At 37.1% G+C, this 19,964-nt stretch overlaps 2 protein-coding genes across 3 annotated transcripts in view; one reads left to right on the top strand and one right to left on the bottom strand.

Annotated features, from left to right (window-relative positions):
• Window positions 1-1,196: 1,196 nt before the first annotated feature.
• On the top strand, window positions 1,197-10,535 carry irf4l (interferon regulatory factor 4 like; the record flags this gene model as incomplete). The annotated part of the gene is made up of 8 exons (XM_081378115.1): window positions 1,197-1,370; window positions 2,404-2,590; window positions 3,352-3,437; window positions 3,566-3,671; window positions 3,919-4,026; window positions 5,520-5,843; window positions 10,178-10,284; window positions 10,365-10,535. The coding sequence occupies 8 exons, from the start codon at window positions 1,197-1,199 to the stop codon at window positions 10,533-10,535; spliced, it is 1,263 nt and encodes a 420-aa protein (XP_081234241.1).
• A 728-nt stretch (window positions 10,536-11,263) lies between these two features.
• ncoa7b (nuclear receptor coactivator 7b) overlaps window positions 11,264-19,964 on the bottom strand; it is a 34,231-nt gene continuing 25,530 nt past the window's right edge. The window contains exons 12-16 of one of the 2 annotated variants that reach the window (XM_081378194.1): window positions 18,694-18,816; window positions 17,426-17,578; window positions 16,516-16,611; window positions 15,841-15,914; window positions 11,264-13,341 (exon numbers count right to left, since the gene is read on the bottom strand). In XM_081378194.1, coding sequence (XP_081234320.1) covers window positions 13,206-13,341; window positions 15,841-15,914; window positions 16,516-16,611; window positions 17,426-17,578; window positions 18,694-18,816 — 582 coding nt within the window. In that variant the 3' untranslated portion in view covers window positions 11,264-13,205. The remainder of the gene's footprint in view (window positions 13,342-15,840; window positions 15,915-16,515; window positions 16,612-17,425; window positions 17,579-18,693; window positions 18,817-19,964) is intronic. The other variant, XM_081378195.1, reaches the window with a different exon arrangement.

Raw genomic sequence — 19,964 nt, 5'->3', positions numbered from 1 at the left:
TGCATCAAAATGAAGTCAGTTTAAGCTCAAAGAATGAATTAATACATGCCAATATAGTGTCAGAAACATAAATCTCGTTTTCTCTATTATTTTTCTGACCACGTTTATTTTAAACACATGCAAACTCATATTTATGACACATTTTTCATTTAGCGAGACTTAATATTTTCAGGCATATTGGATTGATAGTAACATAAACAAAAAGCTAATTAATGTTATTTCATATTCAGTAATGCAAAAAAAAAAAATATATATATATAGGGTTAGCAACAATAGACATTTTTCTATTGTTTTTCATTGCAAATATCTAAACATTCTTAAATCAAGATGCATTTACTGGAGAAGCAAAATTATAATTTTTTTCCCAGAAAAATACATCAAAATGAAATTAGTTTAATGGAAAAGTAAGACCAAACATGCTAATAGGTTCAGAAAACTAAATCTAGTTTTCTCTTTGAATGAAGGTGATTTTTCTGACAATGTTTATTTTAAACACATGCAAACTCACCGATTTATGATACATTTTTCATTTAGCGAGACTTAATATCTTCAGGCATATTGGATTGATAATGACATAAAGCTAATTAATGTTATTTTATATTCAATAATGCAAAAAAAAAAAGAGGGTTAAACTATACAATTTCTATTGTTTTCCATTGCAAATATAAACATTCTTAAATCAAGATACATTTACTGGAGAAGCAAAATTTAAAAAAAAAATTCTTCAGAAAAATACATCAAAATGAAATTAGTTTAATGGAAAAGTAAGAACAAACATGCTAATAGGTTCAGAAAAATAAATCTAGTTTTCTCTTTGAATCAAGGTGATTTTTCTGACCACGTTTATTTTAAGCTCATGCAAACTCGCCGATTTATGAAACATTTTTCATTTAGCGAGACTTAATATCTTCAGGCATTTTGCTTTTCAAGTAAACAAATCTTGATTTAAGAATGTTTAGATATTTGTACTGGAAAACAAGCCTAAAATACCAAGTGCACTGGTGTGGTGAACTTTGATGACTCTGAGCTTCACATCTGTGGAGAATCGTGAGTCTCCACCCAAAAACAGGCAAATGACTGCATCTCAAAACTGAACTGCACGAGTTATCAAAACCAAATCCTCCTCAGCCTCCGCTGAACACACCAGATCGCACTGTTTACTTCATGTTCCCACGTCTCGATACACACAGCTGAGGATGTCGGGAAGTTGTGGGAACGGGAAGCTGCGTCAGTGGCTGATTGAACAGGTGGATTCTGGGAAATATCCCGGGTTAGTGTGGGAGGATCGAGAGCGAAGCACCTTCAGGATCCCGTGGAAACACGCAGGGAAGCAGGACTATAACCGGGACGAGGACGCGGCGCTCTTCAAGGTGATGTTACGCATATTATAGGTACATTTAAAAAGGAATTATTTTACAATAATTGTATTTGCAAGCAACAAAACAATAAAACATGCATGCTTATAAATGTGTGAAATGTCTTTTTTTATCAAAGGTTTTGATCACAAAGTGTGTTTTTTTTTTTTTTTTTTTTTTTTTTTTTTTGCAATAAGTATGCTACCACTTGTTTTAATATTTTACATTTTATAATGCAACGACATTCATGGTCTCTGGTGCTCTGCGCGTAGCTGTCAAAAATTACAGATTTTTTTTATTTCAATGAAAGGAATGTACAATATTTTAGTTCGATGATGTTTTTTTATTTAATAATTTTTATTTTTAGGGGATTTTATGGTACTACATTATATTTACGCTGTATTTATAATTCGTTTATTCACTTTTTTAATATTTCGTAAATATTCGTAAATGTTGAATGCTTAGAGCAACAGACTTAAGTTTGGTCTCTTTTTAGAGACGACACTTGGCAGATTATTGCCAAAGGGAAAAAAGTTTTAAAAGGTGAACTTAAAAAAAGTTACAGAATTCTACGCTTATTGTTATAATTTTTTTTATATTAAATCTATGTTTTCAAAATCACGTTTTACTCTAAAACGGCGAGAAGTTCAAAGCCATAAATCTAAACAAGAGTGTGTTCGGCTGCAGTACCAAACGCTTCCACTAGAGGAAACTCGTCTCCATTCATTTCCAATGCGCTCGTTTTAGACCGCAAGGAGGACAAGTGGGACTATTTTTTTCAGGACCATTTAACCTTTTCAAATCATTTTTTTTGTGTGTGTTCAATAACAAATGCCAAATTTTGTACCATTCCGATGAAGTAAAAAAAAAAAAAGGTACATTTTTAATTGACCGAATTGTAAAATTGACCGAAGAGCACCAAAGGGTTCAGTGTCTAAACATGCTGTATATGCAATAACATATACATATAATATAATGCTGTATATGCACATGCAAATTAGTTCTGTTTAGCATTATATAACAGCTTGTTCGTGGTTTGTTGGATCAGGCCTGGGCTCTGTTTAAGGGGAAGTATCGTGAGGGAATAGATAAAGCGGATCCTCCCACCTGGAAAACGCGTCTCAGGTGCGCGCTGAACAAGAGCAGTGACTTCGAGGAGCTCGTGGGCCGGAGTCAGCTGGACGTGTCAGAACCGTTCAAAGTTTACCGGGTCATTCCTGAGGGAACCAAAAGAGGTACACACTCACACACACGCTTGAATATACATCCATTTGGGTCTCTATATGCCCCACAGACACACATAAATATCACATTTAAATATGATATGAAATAATAACAACATATATATTAGGGCTGCCAAAATAAAATTTTCATTAATGTTAATCAAACAACAAAAGACAGAGAAAATCACTCACTTTTGACTGAATAACTTTTGTAGCTTTAATAAGGATAAATCTATATATTTTGACAAAGTAAAAATCAGAACAATATACTATTAAAAATATAATCAAAATTGTAATGTTATGTGCGATTAAAAAAAAGAAAAAATATATATTATATTTATATATATATATATATAAAATTTCGAAAAATATATATACATGTAATTAAAAAAAAAAAAAAAAAAAATATATATATATATATATACACTCTATATATATATAAAATAAAATAAAAATTATATATAAAATTTCTAAATATTTATATACGTTTAATTAAAAATTTAAATGAAAATAATATATAAATATAAAAAAATAGAAATTATATATATATAATGTATATATATATATATGTGTATATTTATATATATATTTATATGTATATATATATATATATATATATATATATATATATATATATAAATATATATATATACATACATACATACATACATATATATATATATATATATATATATATATATATATAGATATATAAACTAATTAATAAAAAATGAAATTACATTTAATTAAAACTCATTTCTTCTCCATTTCAGGACCAAAATCATATGAGAAAGTTTCCACAAGCCTTGGTCACCATAACTACCCGCTTTTTCCCTCATATCAGCCTGTGGAGGGTCAGGTAACACTAGCCTAAACGAGTTTCTTGCAGACTACAACTAAATTAAATTCTAAAGTAATATCTGGCTATGATAATATAGATGAGAGATGAGAATGAATGTATGATTGTACTAACAGGTCTCTGTACAGGTGTGCAACTACCTGTCTGTTGCTGACCGAAGCTGGAGGGACTTCCTGTGTGAGCAGAACTCACTGTCAGATGCTCACTTCAGCCAGAACTCACGCTGGGATGCTGGTAATTATTACTCTATGTGTGTGTGTGTGTGTGTGTGTGTGTGTGTGTGTGTTTGTTTGTGTGTGTGTGTGTGTGTGTGTGTGTGTGTGTGTGTGTGTGTGTGAGATCAGAAATCACTGTCAGACGCTCACTTCAGCCAGAACTCACGCTGGGACACTAGTAATTACTCTATGCGTGTGTGTGTGGACATTTGTTTATTAAATATATTGTCATTTAAAGTGAAGAGAATGTGTTTGTGTGTGTCCAGGGTACCAGATAAGTGGATCTTTCTACAGCTGTAACACATTTGACTCACCTCCCTCACCGTTCACCCTAGAGACCAGCATGAGATCAGCAGAGGCCATGGCACTGTCAGGTATACACTCCCTAGCAACAGCCTAAAAACCACTTAAAACACCCTAAAACCACCTAGCAACCACCTAGCAACCACCAACAAATTACCCAGTAACCACTTAGAACATCTTTGCAACCACCTAGCAACAGCCTAGCAACTACCAACAAATGAGCCAGTAACCACTTAGAATATCTTTGCAACCACCTACCAACAGCCTAGCAACAACCTACAAATGCCCCAGTAACCACTTAAAACATCTTAGCAACCACCCAGCAACAGCCTAGCAACTACCAACAAATGACCCAGTAAACACTTAGAACATCTTAGCAACCACCTAGCAACAGCCTAGCAACTACCAACAAATGACCCAGTAACCACTTAAAACATCTTAGCAACCACCCAGCAACAGCCTAGCAACTACCAACAAATGACCCAGTAAACACTTAGAACATCTTAGCAACCATCTAGCAACAGCCTAGCAACTACCAACAAATGACCCAGTAACCACTTAGAACATCTTTGCAACCACCCAGCAACATCCTAGCAACTACCAACAAATGCCCCAGTAACCACTTAGAACATCTTCGCAACACCCTAGCAACAGCCTAGCAACAACCTACAAATGCCCCAGTAACCACTTAGAACATCTTAGCAACCACCCAGCAACAGCCTAGCAACTACCTACAAATGCCCCAGTAACCACTTAGAACATCTTCGCAACACCCTAGCAACAGCCTAGCAACAACCTACAAATGCCCCAGTAACCACTTAGAACATCTTAGCAACCACCCAGCAACAGCCTAGCAACTACCTACAAATGCCCCAGTAACCACTTAGAACATCTTCGCAACACCCTAGCAACAGCCTAGCAACAACCTACAAATGCCCCAGTAACCACTTAGAACATCTTAGCAACCACCCAGCAACAGCCTAGCAACTACCTACCAATGCCCCAGTAACCACTTAGAATATCTTAGCAACAGCCTAGCAACAACCTACAAATGCCCCAGTAACCACTTAGAACATCTTAGCAATCACCCAGCAACAGCCTAGCAACTACCTACAAATGCCCCAGTAACCACTTAGAATATCTTAGCAACTGTCTAGCAACTGCCTACAAATGCCCCAGTAACCACTTAGAACATCTTCGCAACACCCTAGCAACAGCCTAGCAACTACCTACAAATGTCCCAGTAACCACTTAGAACATGATCTTAGCAACACCCTAGCAACAGCCTAGCAACAGCCTAGCAACTACCTACAAATGCCCCAGTAACCGCCTTAGACCATCTTAGCAACCGCCTAGCAACAACCTACAAATGCCCCAGTAACCACTTAGATCATCTTAATAACAGCTTAGAAACTACCTACAAATGCCCCAGTAACCACTAAGACCATCTTAGCAACCACCTAGTAACCACCTAGCAACAGCCTAGCAGCAACCTACAAATGCAATGATTTCTTTTTTCCATTGTTTGGTCACGTGTTCTCGCTGGTCTCTGAATGTCTCCCAGATCCGCGTCTGCACGTGACGGTGTTCAGCGGCGAGACTCTGTTCGCTGACGTCACGGTGACGAGCATCGAGGGCTGTCGACTGGCCCCTCCCCCTGACAGCTGGAGCCCCGGCGGCCCCGAGCTGGTTCCTCTTCCTCAGGCGGAGCGAGGAGCGCTGGAGGGAGGCGTTCTGCTCTGGATGACGCCCGACGGCCTGTACGCCCGCTGCTTCTGCCAGAGCCAGGTGTACTGCGACGGGACACACACACACCTGAGCGACAAACTCTGTCAGCTAGAGAGAGAGCAGACCAGCAAAGTCCTGGACACACAGATCTTCCTCACAGGTTAGAAGAACCAAGCGGCAACCTCAAGTCTCTCACTTTAATCCAACACTGAAGTGACTTAAACTGTAATTCATCGACTTGCCATTAGAGACAGTCTGCAGAAGAGACTCAATCTCGTTTATTTCTCGCTATTCTGACTTTTTATCTTTATATCTTTTTGCATGATATAAATTCACAATGTTATAAAGTCAGAATATCATGATATAAACTCGCAATTGTGAGAAAAAGTCAGAATAGCTTGATTTAAACTCGCAATTTTGAAAAGTCAGAATAGCGAGATATAAACTCGCAATTGTGAAAAACAAGTCAGAATAGCGAGATATAAACTCACAATTTTGAAAGTCAGAATAGCGAGATATAAACTCGCAATTGTGAAAAACAAGTCAGAATAGTGAGATATAAACTCGCAATTGTGAAAAAGTCAGAATAGCGAGATATAAAGTCGCAATTGTGAAAAACAAGTCAGAATAGCGAGATATAAAGTCGCAATTGTGAAAAACAAGTCAGAATAGCGAGATATAAACTCGCAATTGTGAAAAACAAGTCAGAATAGCGAGATATAAACTCGCAATTGTGAAAAACAAGTCAGAATAGCGTGATATAAACTCGCAATTGTGAAAAACAAGTCAGAATAGCGTGATATAAACTCGCAATTGTGAAAAACAAGTCAGAATAGCTTGATATAAACTCGCAATTATGAAAAACAAGTCAGAATAGCGAGATATAAACTCGCAATTGTGAAAAACAAGTCAGAATAGCGAGATATAAACTCGCAATTGTGAAAAACAAGTCAGAATAGCGTGATATAAACTCGCAATTGTGAAAAACAAGTCAGAATAGCGAGATATAAACTCGCAATTGTGAAAAACAAGTCAGAATAGCGTGATATAAACTCGCAATTGTGAAAAACAAGTCAGAATAGCGTGATATAAACTCACAATTGTGAAAAACAAGTCAGAATAGCGAGATATAAAGTCGCAATTGTGAAAAACAAGTCAGAATAGCGAGATATAAACTCGCAATTGTGAAAAACAAGTCAGAATAGCGAGATATAAACTCGCAATTGTGAAAAAGTCAGAATAGCGAGATATAAACTCGCAATTGTGAAAAAGTCAGAATAGCGAGATATAAACTCGCAATTGTTAAAAACAAGTCAGAATAGCGAGATATAAACTCGCAATTGTGAAAAACAAGTCAGAATAGTGAGATATAAACTCGCAATTGTGAAAAACAAGTCAGAATAACGTGATATAAACTCGCAATTGTAAAAAACAAGTCTGAATAGCGTGATATAAACTCGCAATTGTGAAAAACAAGTCAGAATAGCGAGATATAAACTCGCAATTGTGAAAAACAAGTCAGAATAGCGAGATATAAAGTCGCAATTGTGAAAAAGTCAGAATAGCGAGATATAAACTCGCAATTGTGAAAAAGTCAGAATAGCGAGATATAAACTCGCAATTGTGAAAAACAAGTCAGAATAGCGAGATATAAACTCGCAATTGTGAAAAACAAGTCAGAATAGCGAGATATAAACTCGCAATTGTGAAAAAGTCAGAATAGCGAGATATAAACTCGCAATTGTGAAAAAGTCAGAATAGCGAGATATAAACTCGCAATTGTGAAAAACAAGTCAGAATAGCGAGATATAAACTCGCAATTGTGAAAAACAAGTCAGAATAGCGAGATATAAACTCGCAATTGTGAAAAACAAGTCAGAATAACGTGATATAAACTCGCAATTGTAAAAAACAAGTCTGAATAGCGTGATATAAACTCGCAATTGTGAAAAACAAGTCAGAATAGCGAGATATAAACTCGCAATTGTGAAAAACAAGTCAGAATAGCGAGATATAAAGTCGCAATTGTGAAAAACAAGTCAGAATAGCGAGATATAAACTCGCAATTGAATAGCGAGATATAAAGTCGCAATTGTGAAAAACAAGTCAGAATAGCGAGATATAAACTCGCAATTGTGAAAAACAAGTCAGAATAGCGAGATATAAACTCGCAATTGTGAAAAAGTCAGAATAGCGAGATATAAAGTTGCAACTGTTAAAAACAAGTCAGAATAGCGAGATATAAAGTCGCAATTGTGAAAAACAAGTCAGAATAGCGAGATATAAACTCGCAATTGTGAAAAACAAGTCAGAATAGCGTGATATAAACTCGCAATTGTGAAAAACAAGTCAGAATAGCGTGATATAAACTCGCAATTGTTAAAAACAAGTCAGAATAGCGTGATATAAACTCGCAATTGTGAAAAACAAGTCAGAATAGCGAGATATAAACTCGCAATTGTGAAAAACAAGTCAGAATAGCGAGATATAAACTCGCAATTGTGAAAAAGTCAGAATAGCGATATAAAGTCGCAATTGTGAAAAACAAGTCAGAATAGCGAGATATAAACTCGCAATTGTGAAAAACAAGTCAGAATAGCGAGATATAAACTCGCAATTGTGAAAAAGTCAGAATAGTGAGATATAAACTCACAATTGTGAAAAAGTCAGAATAGCGAGATATAAAGTCGCAATTGTGAAAAAGTCAGAATAGCGAGATATAAAGTCGCAATTGTGAAAAACAAGTCAGAATAGCGAGATATAAAGTCGCAATTGTGAAAAACAAGTCAGAATAGCGTGATATAAACTCGCAATTGTGAAAAACAAGTCAGAATAGCGAGATATAAACTCGCAATTGTGAAAAACAAGTCAGAATAGCGTGATATAAACTCGCAATTGTGAAAAACAAGTCAGAATAGCGTGATATAAACTCGCAATTGTGAAAAACAAGTCAGAATAGCGTGATATAAACTTGCAATTGTGAAAAAGTCAGAATAGCGAGATATAAAGTCGCAATTGTTAAAAACAAGTCAGAATAGCGAGATATAAAGTCGCAATTGTGAAAAACAAGTCAGAATAGCGAGATATAAAGTCGCAATTGTGAAAAACAAGTCAGAATAGCGATATAAACTCGCAATTGTGAAAAAGTCAGAATAGCGAGATATAAACTCACAATTGTGAAAGTCAGAATAGCGAGATATAAACTCGCAATTGTGAAAAACAAGTCAGAATAGTGAGATATAAACTCGCAATTGTGAAAAAGTCAGAATAGCGAGATATAAAGTCGCAATTGTGAAAAACAAGTCAGAATAGCGAGATATAAACTCGCAATTGTGAAAAACAAGTCAGAATAGCGAGATATAAACTCGCAATTGTGAAAAACAAGTCAGAATAGCGTGATATAAACTCGCAATTGTGAAAAACAAGTCAGAATAGCGTGATATAAACTCGCAATTGTGAAAAAGTCAGAATAGCGAGATATAAAGTCGCAATTGTTAAAAACAAGTCAGAATAGCGAGATATAAAGTCGCAATTGTGAAAAACAAGTCAGAATAGCGAGATATAAACTCGCAATTGTGAAAAACAAGTCAGAATAGCGAGATATAAACTCGCAATTGTGAAAAACAAGTCAGAATAGCGAAATATAAACTCTTAATTGTGAAAAACAAGTCAGAATAGCGAGATATAAACTCGCAATTGTGAAAAACAAGTCAGAATAGCGAGATATAAACTCGCAATTGTGAAAAACAAGTCAGAATAGCGAGATATAAACTCGCAATTGTGAAAAAGTCAGAATAGCGAGATATAAACTCGCAATTGTGAAAAACAAGTCAGAATAGCGTGATATAAACTCGCAATTGTGAAAAACAAGTCAGAATAGCGAGATATAAACTCACAATTGTGAAAAACAAGTCAGAATAGCGAGATATAAACTCTCAATTGTGAAAAACAAGTCAGAATAGCGAGATATAAACTCGCAATTGTGAAAAACAAGTCAGAATAGCGAAATATAAACTCTTAATTGTGAAAAAGTCAGAATAGCGAGATATAAACTCGCAATTGTGAGAATTTTTTTTATTCTGTGGCAGAAACAAGCCGCCCTGACGACAACTAAATGGCATATTTAAAGTCGGCATGAAACAGAAGTTGCGCTAGTCTTTACTCCCCTATAGTGACGTTACGTATATCCAAGTGAAACGGCTTCTGGAACAAGAACAAATGTGGGCGGGGCTTGATTGTGTCTGTGGGGAATTGATTGGATGGTTGTGGTTTGCTATTGGTGGATCTCATGTGAGTGACAGGTTATAGCCCCGCCCTCATTATCAGAGAAGAGATGTTGCTGCAAGAGGAAGTTATTTGATTCAAGATTACAACAATGCATGAATTTTATGGGCAAAATCATTTATAATAAATACTACAATATTACAAAAAAAAAGAAAAATTGCCAATTTTGATTTCATGAAGACTTAATACAATATTCACTCACTCATTCAGAACTCCAGGGATATTTCCTGCACGCACGTCCTCCTCCACGTTTCCACGTGCAGCTTTTCTTCGAGAGCTGTGACCCCTCTGCAGACAAGAGACCCCTGACCGTTCAGGTAGCGACCTTTGACCTCTCCATCCACACACATGTTGACCTCCACACGACCAAACACAGCTCTTTTGTGTTGTCCTACAGGTGGAGCCGCTGTTCGCCCGGCAGATGATGCTACTCCTCCAGCAGGGCGGCATCAATTACATGAGAAGCACCTATGAACTTTCACCTCTGACCCCTGAGCAGCTTTACACACATCAAGATTTCCCAGCCATCAACGGACACCAGACGCATGGGAACTTCATACAAGAGTGACCCCGCAGGAGTTACAAGACGTTTCTAGATTTAACTAGAAAAGTGTTTTAGAAAAGTAAAATACACCAATTTTTAATTGGCAGTTAATATTAATGACCCAAAAACATCATGTTTACAGTTGCAGAGCCACGTAGCAATTTAATGCATTAATACAAAGTGTGTCACAACATTTTACAGGTCTTCCAAAACAAAATACTAAATAATTAACTATAGTATTATATATAATAATAATAATAATAATATTTCTGTGGCTGTCTGTCTAATTATTAATGTTTATATTTTTGTGCTTTGTTTGTTGTTTTCTCTGCTTGCACTATTGAAAACTGATTTAACAGCATCTCAGGGACAAAATCGTTTTAAATGAATGTATGTTTTTCTGTGTTATTATGTGAATGTAATATCCACACACTGCTTATTACACAGTATATACAGTAAACGGCACACCTACAGTACAATAAAAAACGTATGTGATTTCAGGAACACCATCATAACTTTACAGTTCGTTAAACAATGAACCAATGTATGTTAATAATGCTGTAAAACATTCATTGTTCATTCTTGGTTCATGTTAGTTCTTCTGTTGTTGTAAAGTGTTTCTTCCATCAGCAGTTTGCTTGAGTATATTGTCATTTCTTTATGGCATACAGATTGAATCCTGTGTCCATTTATGCAAGTATTAAATATTATAAATTTGAACATTAATTGCCCCTTAAATGAACAAAGCACGAGTCATTTAATTCTTTATTTATTGCATTTATTTGGTTCACACAGAAATGCACAATAAATATGACATTCACTGACTACCATACACAACTGGACAGTGTTTGAAATCAGAGACACTTTTTAGAGTGAAACACTTGTAAACTTGTTTTTTTCCTACATGGACCACTTAATACGGTTTTGGAATGATCACGGTTAGTTAAAGGGTTAGTTCACCCAAAAATGAGAATTCTGTCAGTTATTACTCTCCCTCATGTTGTTCAACCCCGTAAGACTTTCGTTCATCTTCGGAACACAAATTAAGATATTTTTGATGAAATCTGAGAGCTGTCTCACTCTTTTTTAATTGAAATTTGCCGGCCCAGAAAAGTTAGTAAAAACATAGTCCAAGTGACTACAGTGGCTCAACCTTAAGTTTATCAAGCGACGAGAATTGTTTTTTTTTTGCGCACAAAAAGTAACAACTTTATTCAACTCTTCATTTTCTTCTGTGTGTCTCTGTGTTCAGCGCAGCGCTTCTGGGTTGTACGTCAGAACGGAGGCTCACTATTGGCCAGCATCACACACATGACCAGCATCGGCCAATAGTGAGCCTCCGTTCTGACGTACAACCCAGAAGCGCTGCACTGTTACACTACGAGAACTCACTCAGAGAAACACAGAAGAACATGAAGAGTTGAATAAAGTCGTTATTTTGTTTTTTTTTTGCACACAAAAAGTATTCTCGTCGCTTGATAAACTTAAGATTGAGCCACTGTAGTCACTTGGACTATTTTAAACATTGTCTTTACTAACTTTCCGGGCCGGCAAGTTTCAATTACAGAGAAGCCTATGGAGGAGTGAGACAGCTCTCAGATTTACTCAAAAATATCTTAATTTGTGTTCTGAAGATGAACGAAAGTCTTACGGGGTTGGAACAACATGAGGGCGAGTAATTACTGACAGAACTTTCATTTTTAGGTGAACTAACCCTTTAATGCCCACAGATGCTGTCTAGTAGTGAAATAAATGACATTTCCAAAGATCTCAAACGATTCAACCAATCAGACCTCTTGCATCCGTTCACGCCGTTCCAAAGATGTCACGACATAACAGGAAGTGACATCGGTCAGTGAGTGATTGCATACACAAACCCACAGTGAAGTGGTGAACCTGATTTGCTAGAAACTGAAGCAACTTGCTTACTAGTGAAATAGTGTTCAAAAATAATACTGGCATCTCTTTATTTCAAGTGCTTCCCTTTTAAATGAACTAGAAAGGTCCCTAAAATATCACAAAACAGTAAAACAATCATCACGTAGTGAATATGATTATACGTCACATTCAATATAAAAAACTCAAATACAAAAAGGAAAACAATATAAAACATTGGAGAACAAGGCAAATAAAACACTTTGGTCAAAAAGAAACTATTCGTGGTACATGATTCCAGGAGGACGTCCTTTTACTTGCACTCTCGTCAAGCAAACGTGAAACGCACCAAATGAACTTAAACGCATCAAATTGTCACGAATGTAAACAAAAAATTTTTCAATTTGAGCAACTGACCCTGATGCAACAGATTTGGCCAACGAATACGGTTCTTCGGCTTCCCGAGTATCATACACGATCCAGAAAACGACGACTCTCCGTTCACGTACACAAATATGTGTTTATATATTGGTTATATGTCAGCAGGAGAACGTCTCCCTAGAGAACATTGCATGCTGGGATGGCGGAGAGTGGCGTCGGAGGTTAAAGCTCTCTCTCTGCACTTTAGTCTGAAGCTCAGACCAGGAGAAAACTATTAAAACCACGTCATCATGTATGACTGGATTTGCACAAACCACACCAAACGGCCTCGTACAGTACGGGATGAAGCGACGCCCAACATTTCCTCGTATGTCATGCCGTGAGCGTGGAGAAGCGTGTCTCGGTGCGCGTGGGTACGTAAGTGTGTGGCGCAGGCGCTTATTCGAAGGCCCACACCTCCAGGTTCTGGATGGTGAAGTCCTGTTTGGAGGACAGTGGCAGGTTATTGAAGGTGGAGCACTTGGAGGTGGTGCCGTGGTAAAGGTCAGCGTCCAGCCACAGGCCCAGACGACCCCTGGGAAGTGGACAGGTGAGCGTTAAACGGAGAGTTCATGCAAAAATGAACATTAGCCCATGATTTACTCACCCTCAAGTCATCCTAGGTGTATATGACATTCTTCTTTCAGACGAATACAATTGGCGTTATATTAAAAAAATTACTTGGCTTTCCCAAGATTTATAATTGCAGTGAATGGCTGTTTCTCTTTTGAAGTCCAGAAAAGTGCATCTATCCATCATAAAAGTGCATCTATTCATCATAAAAGTGCATCTATCCATGATAAAAGAGCATCTGTCCATGATAAAAGTGCATCTATTCATTATAAAAGTGCATCTATTCATTATAAAAGTGCATCTATTCATGATAAAAGTGCATCTGTCCATCATAAAAGTGCATCTATCCATCATAAAAGTGCATCTATTCATGATAAAAGTGCATCTGTCCATCATAAAAGTGCATCTGTCCATCATAAAAGTGCATGTTCATCATAAAAGTGCATCTGTTCATGATAAAAGTGCATCTGTCCATCATAAAAGTGCATGTTCATCATAAAAGTGCATCTATTCATGATAAAAGTGCATCTGTCCATCATAAAAGTGCATCTGTCCATCATAAAAGTGCATGTTCATCATAAAAGTGCATCTGTTCATCATAAAAGTGCATCTATCCATCATAAAAGTGCATCTATCCATCATAAAAGTGCATCTGTCCATCATAAAAGTGCATCTGTTCATCATAAAAGTGCATCTATCCATCATAAAAGTGCATCTATTCATGATAAAAGTGCATCTGTCCATCATAAAAGTGCATCTATTCATTATAAAAGTGCATCTATCCATCATAAAAGTGCATCTATCCATCATAAAAGTGCATCTATCCATCATAAAAGTGCATCTATTCATGATAAAAGTGCATCTATCCATCATAAAAGTGCATCTATCCATCATAAAAGTGCATCTATTCATTATAAAAGTGCATCTGTCCATCATAAAAGTGCATCTATTCATGATAAAAGTGCATCTGTCCATCATAAAAGTGCATCTATTCATTATAAAAGTGCATCTGTCCATCATAAAAGTGCATCTATTCATTATAAAAGTGCATCTATCCATCATAAAAGTGCATCTATTCATGATAAAAGTGCATCTGTCCATCATAAAAGTGCATCTATCCATCATAAAAGTGCATCTATTCATGATAAAAGTGCATCTGTCCATCATAAAAGTGCATCTATCCATCATAAAAGTGCATCTATCCATCATAAAAGTGCATCTATTCATTATAAAAGTGCACCTATTCATGATAAAAGTCATAAAAATCAAACTTTAATCATAAATAGATGCACTTTTATGATGGACAGATGCACTTTTATAATGAATAGATGCACTATGATGGACAGATGCACTTTTATGATGGACAGATGCACTTTTATAATGAATAGATGCACTATGATGGACAGATGCACTTTTATCATGAATAGATGCACTTTTATGATGGATAGATGCACTTTTATGATGGACAGATGCACTATGATGGATAGATGCACTTTTATGATGGACAGATGCACTTTTATGATGGATAGATGCACTTTTATGATGAATAGATGCACTTTTTATGATGGACAGATGCACTTTTTATGATGGACAGATGCACTATGATGGATAGATGCACTTTTATCATGAATAGATGCACTTTTATGATGGACAGATGCACTTTTATAATGAATAGATGCACTATGATGGACAGATGCACTTTTATGATGGATAGATGCACTTTTATGATGAATAGATGCACTTTTTATGATGGACAGATGCACTATGATGGATAGATGCACTTTTATCATGAATAGATGCACTTTTATCATGGATAGATGCACTTTTTATGATGGACAGATGCACTTTTATGATGAATAGATGCACTTTTATCATGAATAGATGCACTTATGATGAATAGATGCACTTTTTATGATGGACAGATGCACTATGATGGATAGATGCACTTTTATCATGAATAGATGCACTTTTTATGATGGACAGATGCACTTTTATCATGAATAGATGCACTTTTATGATGAATAGATGCACTTTTTATGATGGACAGATGCACTATGATGGATAGATGCATTTTTATCATGAATAGATGCACTTTTATGATGAATAGATGCACTTTTTATGATGGATAGATGCACTTTTATCATGAATAGATGAACTTTTATGATGGACAGATGCACTTTTATCATGAATAGATGCACTTTTATGATGGATAGATGCACTTTTCTGGACTTCAAAAGAGAAACAGCCATTCACTACAATTATAAATCTTGGAAAAGCCAAATCATTTTTTTTATATAACGCCAATTGTATTCGTCTGAAAGAAGAATGTCATATACACCTAGGATTGACTTGAGGACGAGTAAATCATGAGCTGATTTAAATTTTTGTGTGAACTCTCCCTTTAAACATGAGGCGGCGAGAGACACGCATGTACGGCAGGTTAGCATGTTTCTGAACTCACCCTCCTCCTCCGATCTGAAGGGAATCCGTGTTTCCTTTCACAAAGTAGGAGTTTTCACCCGTCCAGCGGTACACCTGAGGATAAAGGACGTCGAGTGTTGTTATTTAAATGTTTTTTTGAAGTCTGAAGGTATTGAGGCCTGAATATCTGGGCAATATAAACAGAGATTTTCAGTTTGAAAGGATTTCGACACTGCTATGTGGATGCTAGGCAATTGATAAGAGGTTCTGTGTGGTTGCTAGGGTGTTGCTAGGGACCTCTGACAGGTTGCTAAGCTGTTCCAAGATCATTGCTAGGGAGCTGGTGGGTTATTGGTTACTAAGCCATTGCTGACATTTTCCGAGTGGTTGCAAGGGAATTACTTAACGGTTGCTATTGTTGCTAAGGCATTGCTATGTGGTTGCCAATGTTCCTGAGTGGTTTCTAGGGTGTTGCTAGGCAGCTGCTACAGTGTTCTGATTGGTTGCCAGGACATTGCCAAACAGTTGCTAAGATAGTCTGGGTGGTTGCTAAGGCATTGCTATGTGGTTGCCAATGTTCCTGAGTGGTTTCTAGGGTGTTGCTAGGCAGGTGCTACGGTGTTCTGGGTGGTTGCCAGGTTAAGGCATTGCTATGTGGCACTTGCAAGGACATTTTTCATCAATTTTGTCCTTAAAAATCTATGTAGGAACACACCTTGATCTCCGGGCAGAAGCTGTAGAGGAAGGTCTCTCCTGTCCCATAACAGTGCTCACTCACTCGGAAAGGGTGAGTGGAAAACGCTCCAAAAATCTGCAGGAGAAAATTACAAGTTTTTCAACATGACATAATTTTCACCGGTTTTACACCAACAGCGTAGTGCTGGGTGGTATGGCCAAAAATCCATATCACGGTATTTTTCAAAATTATAGCGGTTTCACCGTATATGACGGTATTTTTCAAGCATGACTGGGTGTTAACCACATCTACTACTGATTGAGAGAGGAGATACTGCAGTAGACCGACTTAGAATGCCTTATTTTACTGTGATGAGTGTATATTGTATTAATACAGTATTAATAAAGGTTTGCAAGGCTGTTTATAAAGAGTTGCCAGCAGGAGGCGCTGTAGGAGCGGCAGAAACAGCGGTTTCCACAGTAGCGGCTCATAAACGCGGCTTTATCAGGAGAGATAAAGAAAGATTCAAAAGAAATAACATCGAAACTTTCCTAAAGACCGTCAGTTCACTTCAGAAACATTCATATAAAAACTCCCACGCCGCGCTTTGACTTTGAAACGTGCAATTCTCATGTTCAATCAACGATGTCAAAGCCTTGTGGAAAGTCTATTTGCGGCGGGCAGTGTTGATATTGTGAACCAATGTGTGGGAAACACTGTAATATAATTTTAGAGTTATCAATTATAGTTTAACCTCTCCATCTTCACCATCACCACAGTTACAGTGAAAACACCCTCTCAAACAGTGTCGCGCCGCGTTCCCAACGTTGTTAAAGCGACATACTCCGGTAGTGCGGTATATTAAAAATTTCTATCATAACAAAAATAAACACTGGTATTAGATATGAACCGCCCAGCACTACAGCAGCAGTAACAGGAGTGTGTGTACCTGGTTGTCCATGTCTTTGATGACCATCAGCACAGGGCAGTCCAGCTCCATCAGGTTTCTGTACAGGGTTTTCAGGCTGGTCCCGTGTACGACGGTACTGTAGACCAGACGCCACGGATAACCCTGAACACGCGCCGGCAAACGAGTGGACAACTGCAGAGAAGAGCGTCAAACTAGTCAAGTCAAGTCAACTTTATTTATAGTGTGTTTATAGTGTTTCAAAGCAGCTTTACAGAGATAACAGGAAAATAATGCAACAAAGTTTGTTTCCAGAAGAAAATAGCGTCACAGTCCAGCTTAAAGGGATAGTTCGCCCAAAAATGAACATTAGCCCATGATTTACTCACCCTGAAGTCAATCCTAGGTGTTTATGACATTCTTCTTTCAGACGAATACAATCTGAGTTATATTAAAAAATGTCCTGGCTCTTCCAAGCTTTATAATGGCAGTGAATGGGTGTATGTCTTTGGAAGTCCATCAAAGTGCATCTATTCATGATTAAAGAGCTCGACGTGGCTCTGCTGGGGTTTATAAAGGCCTTCTGAAGTGAAGCGATGCGTTCGTGTAAGAAAAATAACCATATTTAAAACTTTATCGACTAAAATAACTAGCTTCCGGCAGACGGCCGTACGCACTTTACTATAACTCTGTTTGTATTCGTCTGACAGAAGAATGTCATATACACCTAGGATGACCTCAGGGTGAGTAAATCATGGGCTAATGTTCATTTTTGGGTGAACTATCCCTTTAAGTAAGTTCAGTGATGCTTCATTTTTGTTGTAAAAAAGTTATTAATTTAGTTCATTTATATATGAAGAGGTCAGATGCAAAAACCTGAAATTTCTGAAATCTGAAATTTTCATCTAGAATGATCATTTTTTTCAAGCTCGTATATTTAAATTCAGTAATTTCACTTAAATGGCAATTAATAGGTAATTTTCATTGCCATTTAAGTGAAATTACTGAACTTAAATATACGAGCTTCATAAAAATGATCATTCTAGAAGAAAATTTCAGATGCCACTTAGAGGCTTTTGCATCTGAACTCTTCATATATATATCCGCTCTGGAGAAAAGCGTGATGTCATCGTCCAGCTCAGTTCAGTTCTCATATAATGGTGTCAATGCAGGAGATCAATAATATTGTTGAATATTAAATTGAAATACTAGTCGCAATGATCACCACTTTTCACTTCATAGCAAACTAGTCAAACAAATCCCAATGTTTCGTTCATAAGTCTGTAGTTGAAGTGGCAAATAAAGGAGACCTTCTCGATGTGTGTGTCCTCCAGGAGAGCGCTGGGGTCCATCAGCACTGGAAGGAGATCTACCGGCTCCTCGTCCTCGAAGCTGAAGCTCTGGCGTCTCTTGGCCTCGTTAATCGTGATGATCTAGAAGACAAACGTTTTCAGGGGGTGAAAATTCTCATATTTATTTAATCCTTTTATGCTTGAATCTGATTGATCTGAAGGTGTGCAGTTATTTTAATGGAGACGCAGGGCTAAAGTAGTTCCGGCAGGTTTAGATCGCAGTGCAGTTCCGTATCACTTCGCCAAAGGATTTCAGTTATTTCAAAGGTCTTTACAGCCGACAATAGCAAAATAACCAAAACCCACACAGCGACACTGACCAAGCAAATAAATATAGTAAACAACAGGATATAACGACAAATTATTTCAATGTTTTTTGCAACAAAACTAACAATTTTGTATGGAAAGCACATTCTCTCTCCCTCTGTCACTCAAACTTATAATACTGTCGAACACTGAGAGATTACACAGACTCAGGTAATTCACACACACATAATCTCGCTCTCTCCCGCTCAAACACACACATGTACTGTATGTACTGTATGGACACCAGTGACGTGCGGTCTGGGTAGGCAAACTAGGCACTGCCTACCCTGCCAAAATTCAAAAATAAAATGGTTTATTAAATAATAAACTTGTATTTGTATTTTTACTGTTTATTCTTGTGATTTATATATGCAATATGTGTGTTATTCCAATTATTTAGACGTTATGATGACAAATGTAGCAGTTACGCATAATCAAATAAAAAACAAATCGTAGAATAAGCAGTGCTTTTACTGTCCATTCATTGCAGACGGCAAGCGAAAAACCCATGTTGCGCATGCGCACTTCGATCCTGTATTCTTTAACATGTACGTCAAAAAGCACAACTCTGCTGTGCCTTTGGACGTAAATATGGTATGCCCGTAACATCTCCGTAACATATCAGACATGGACCAATTAAAATCAAGATATTACTGGACATTTGCGCAGCTAACGTGATTAACGTTACACACCACAGATAGCCTACATGCCTAATCCCCGCGGCAAATTCAAAGCCAAAATGACAGCACCAGAGTTAAAAGGCTGTCATCAGAGAGTTAAATGTTTTAAATTGAGAGCCAGAGACTGTGCAAACTGAAGGCCCGTAAAGATGAGTTTTACAAAGCTGTGATCGACGTCTTCATGAGGAAATGGCGGCGGATGAATTTGATGTAGGCTACAAATAATCTACCGATTGGTGAGTC

This window comes from Scardinius erythrophthalmus, assembly GCF_964197995.2.
Source record: "Scardinius erythrophthalmus genome assembly, chromosome: 11".
Lineage (NCBI taxonomy): Eukaryota > Metazoa > Chordata > Actinopteri > Cypriniformes > Leuciscidae > Scardinius > Scardinius erythrophthalmus.
The sequence above is the reverse complement of the archived record's forward strand: the minus strand, read 5'-3'. Positions and strand labels throughout refer to the sequence as shown.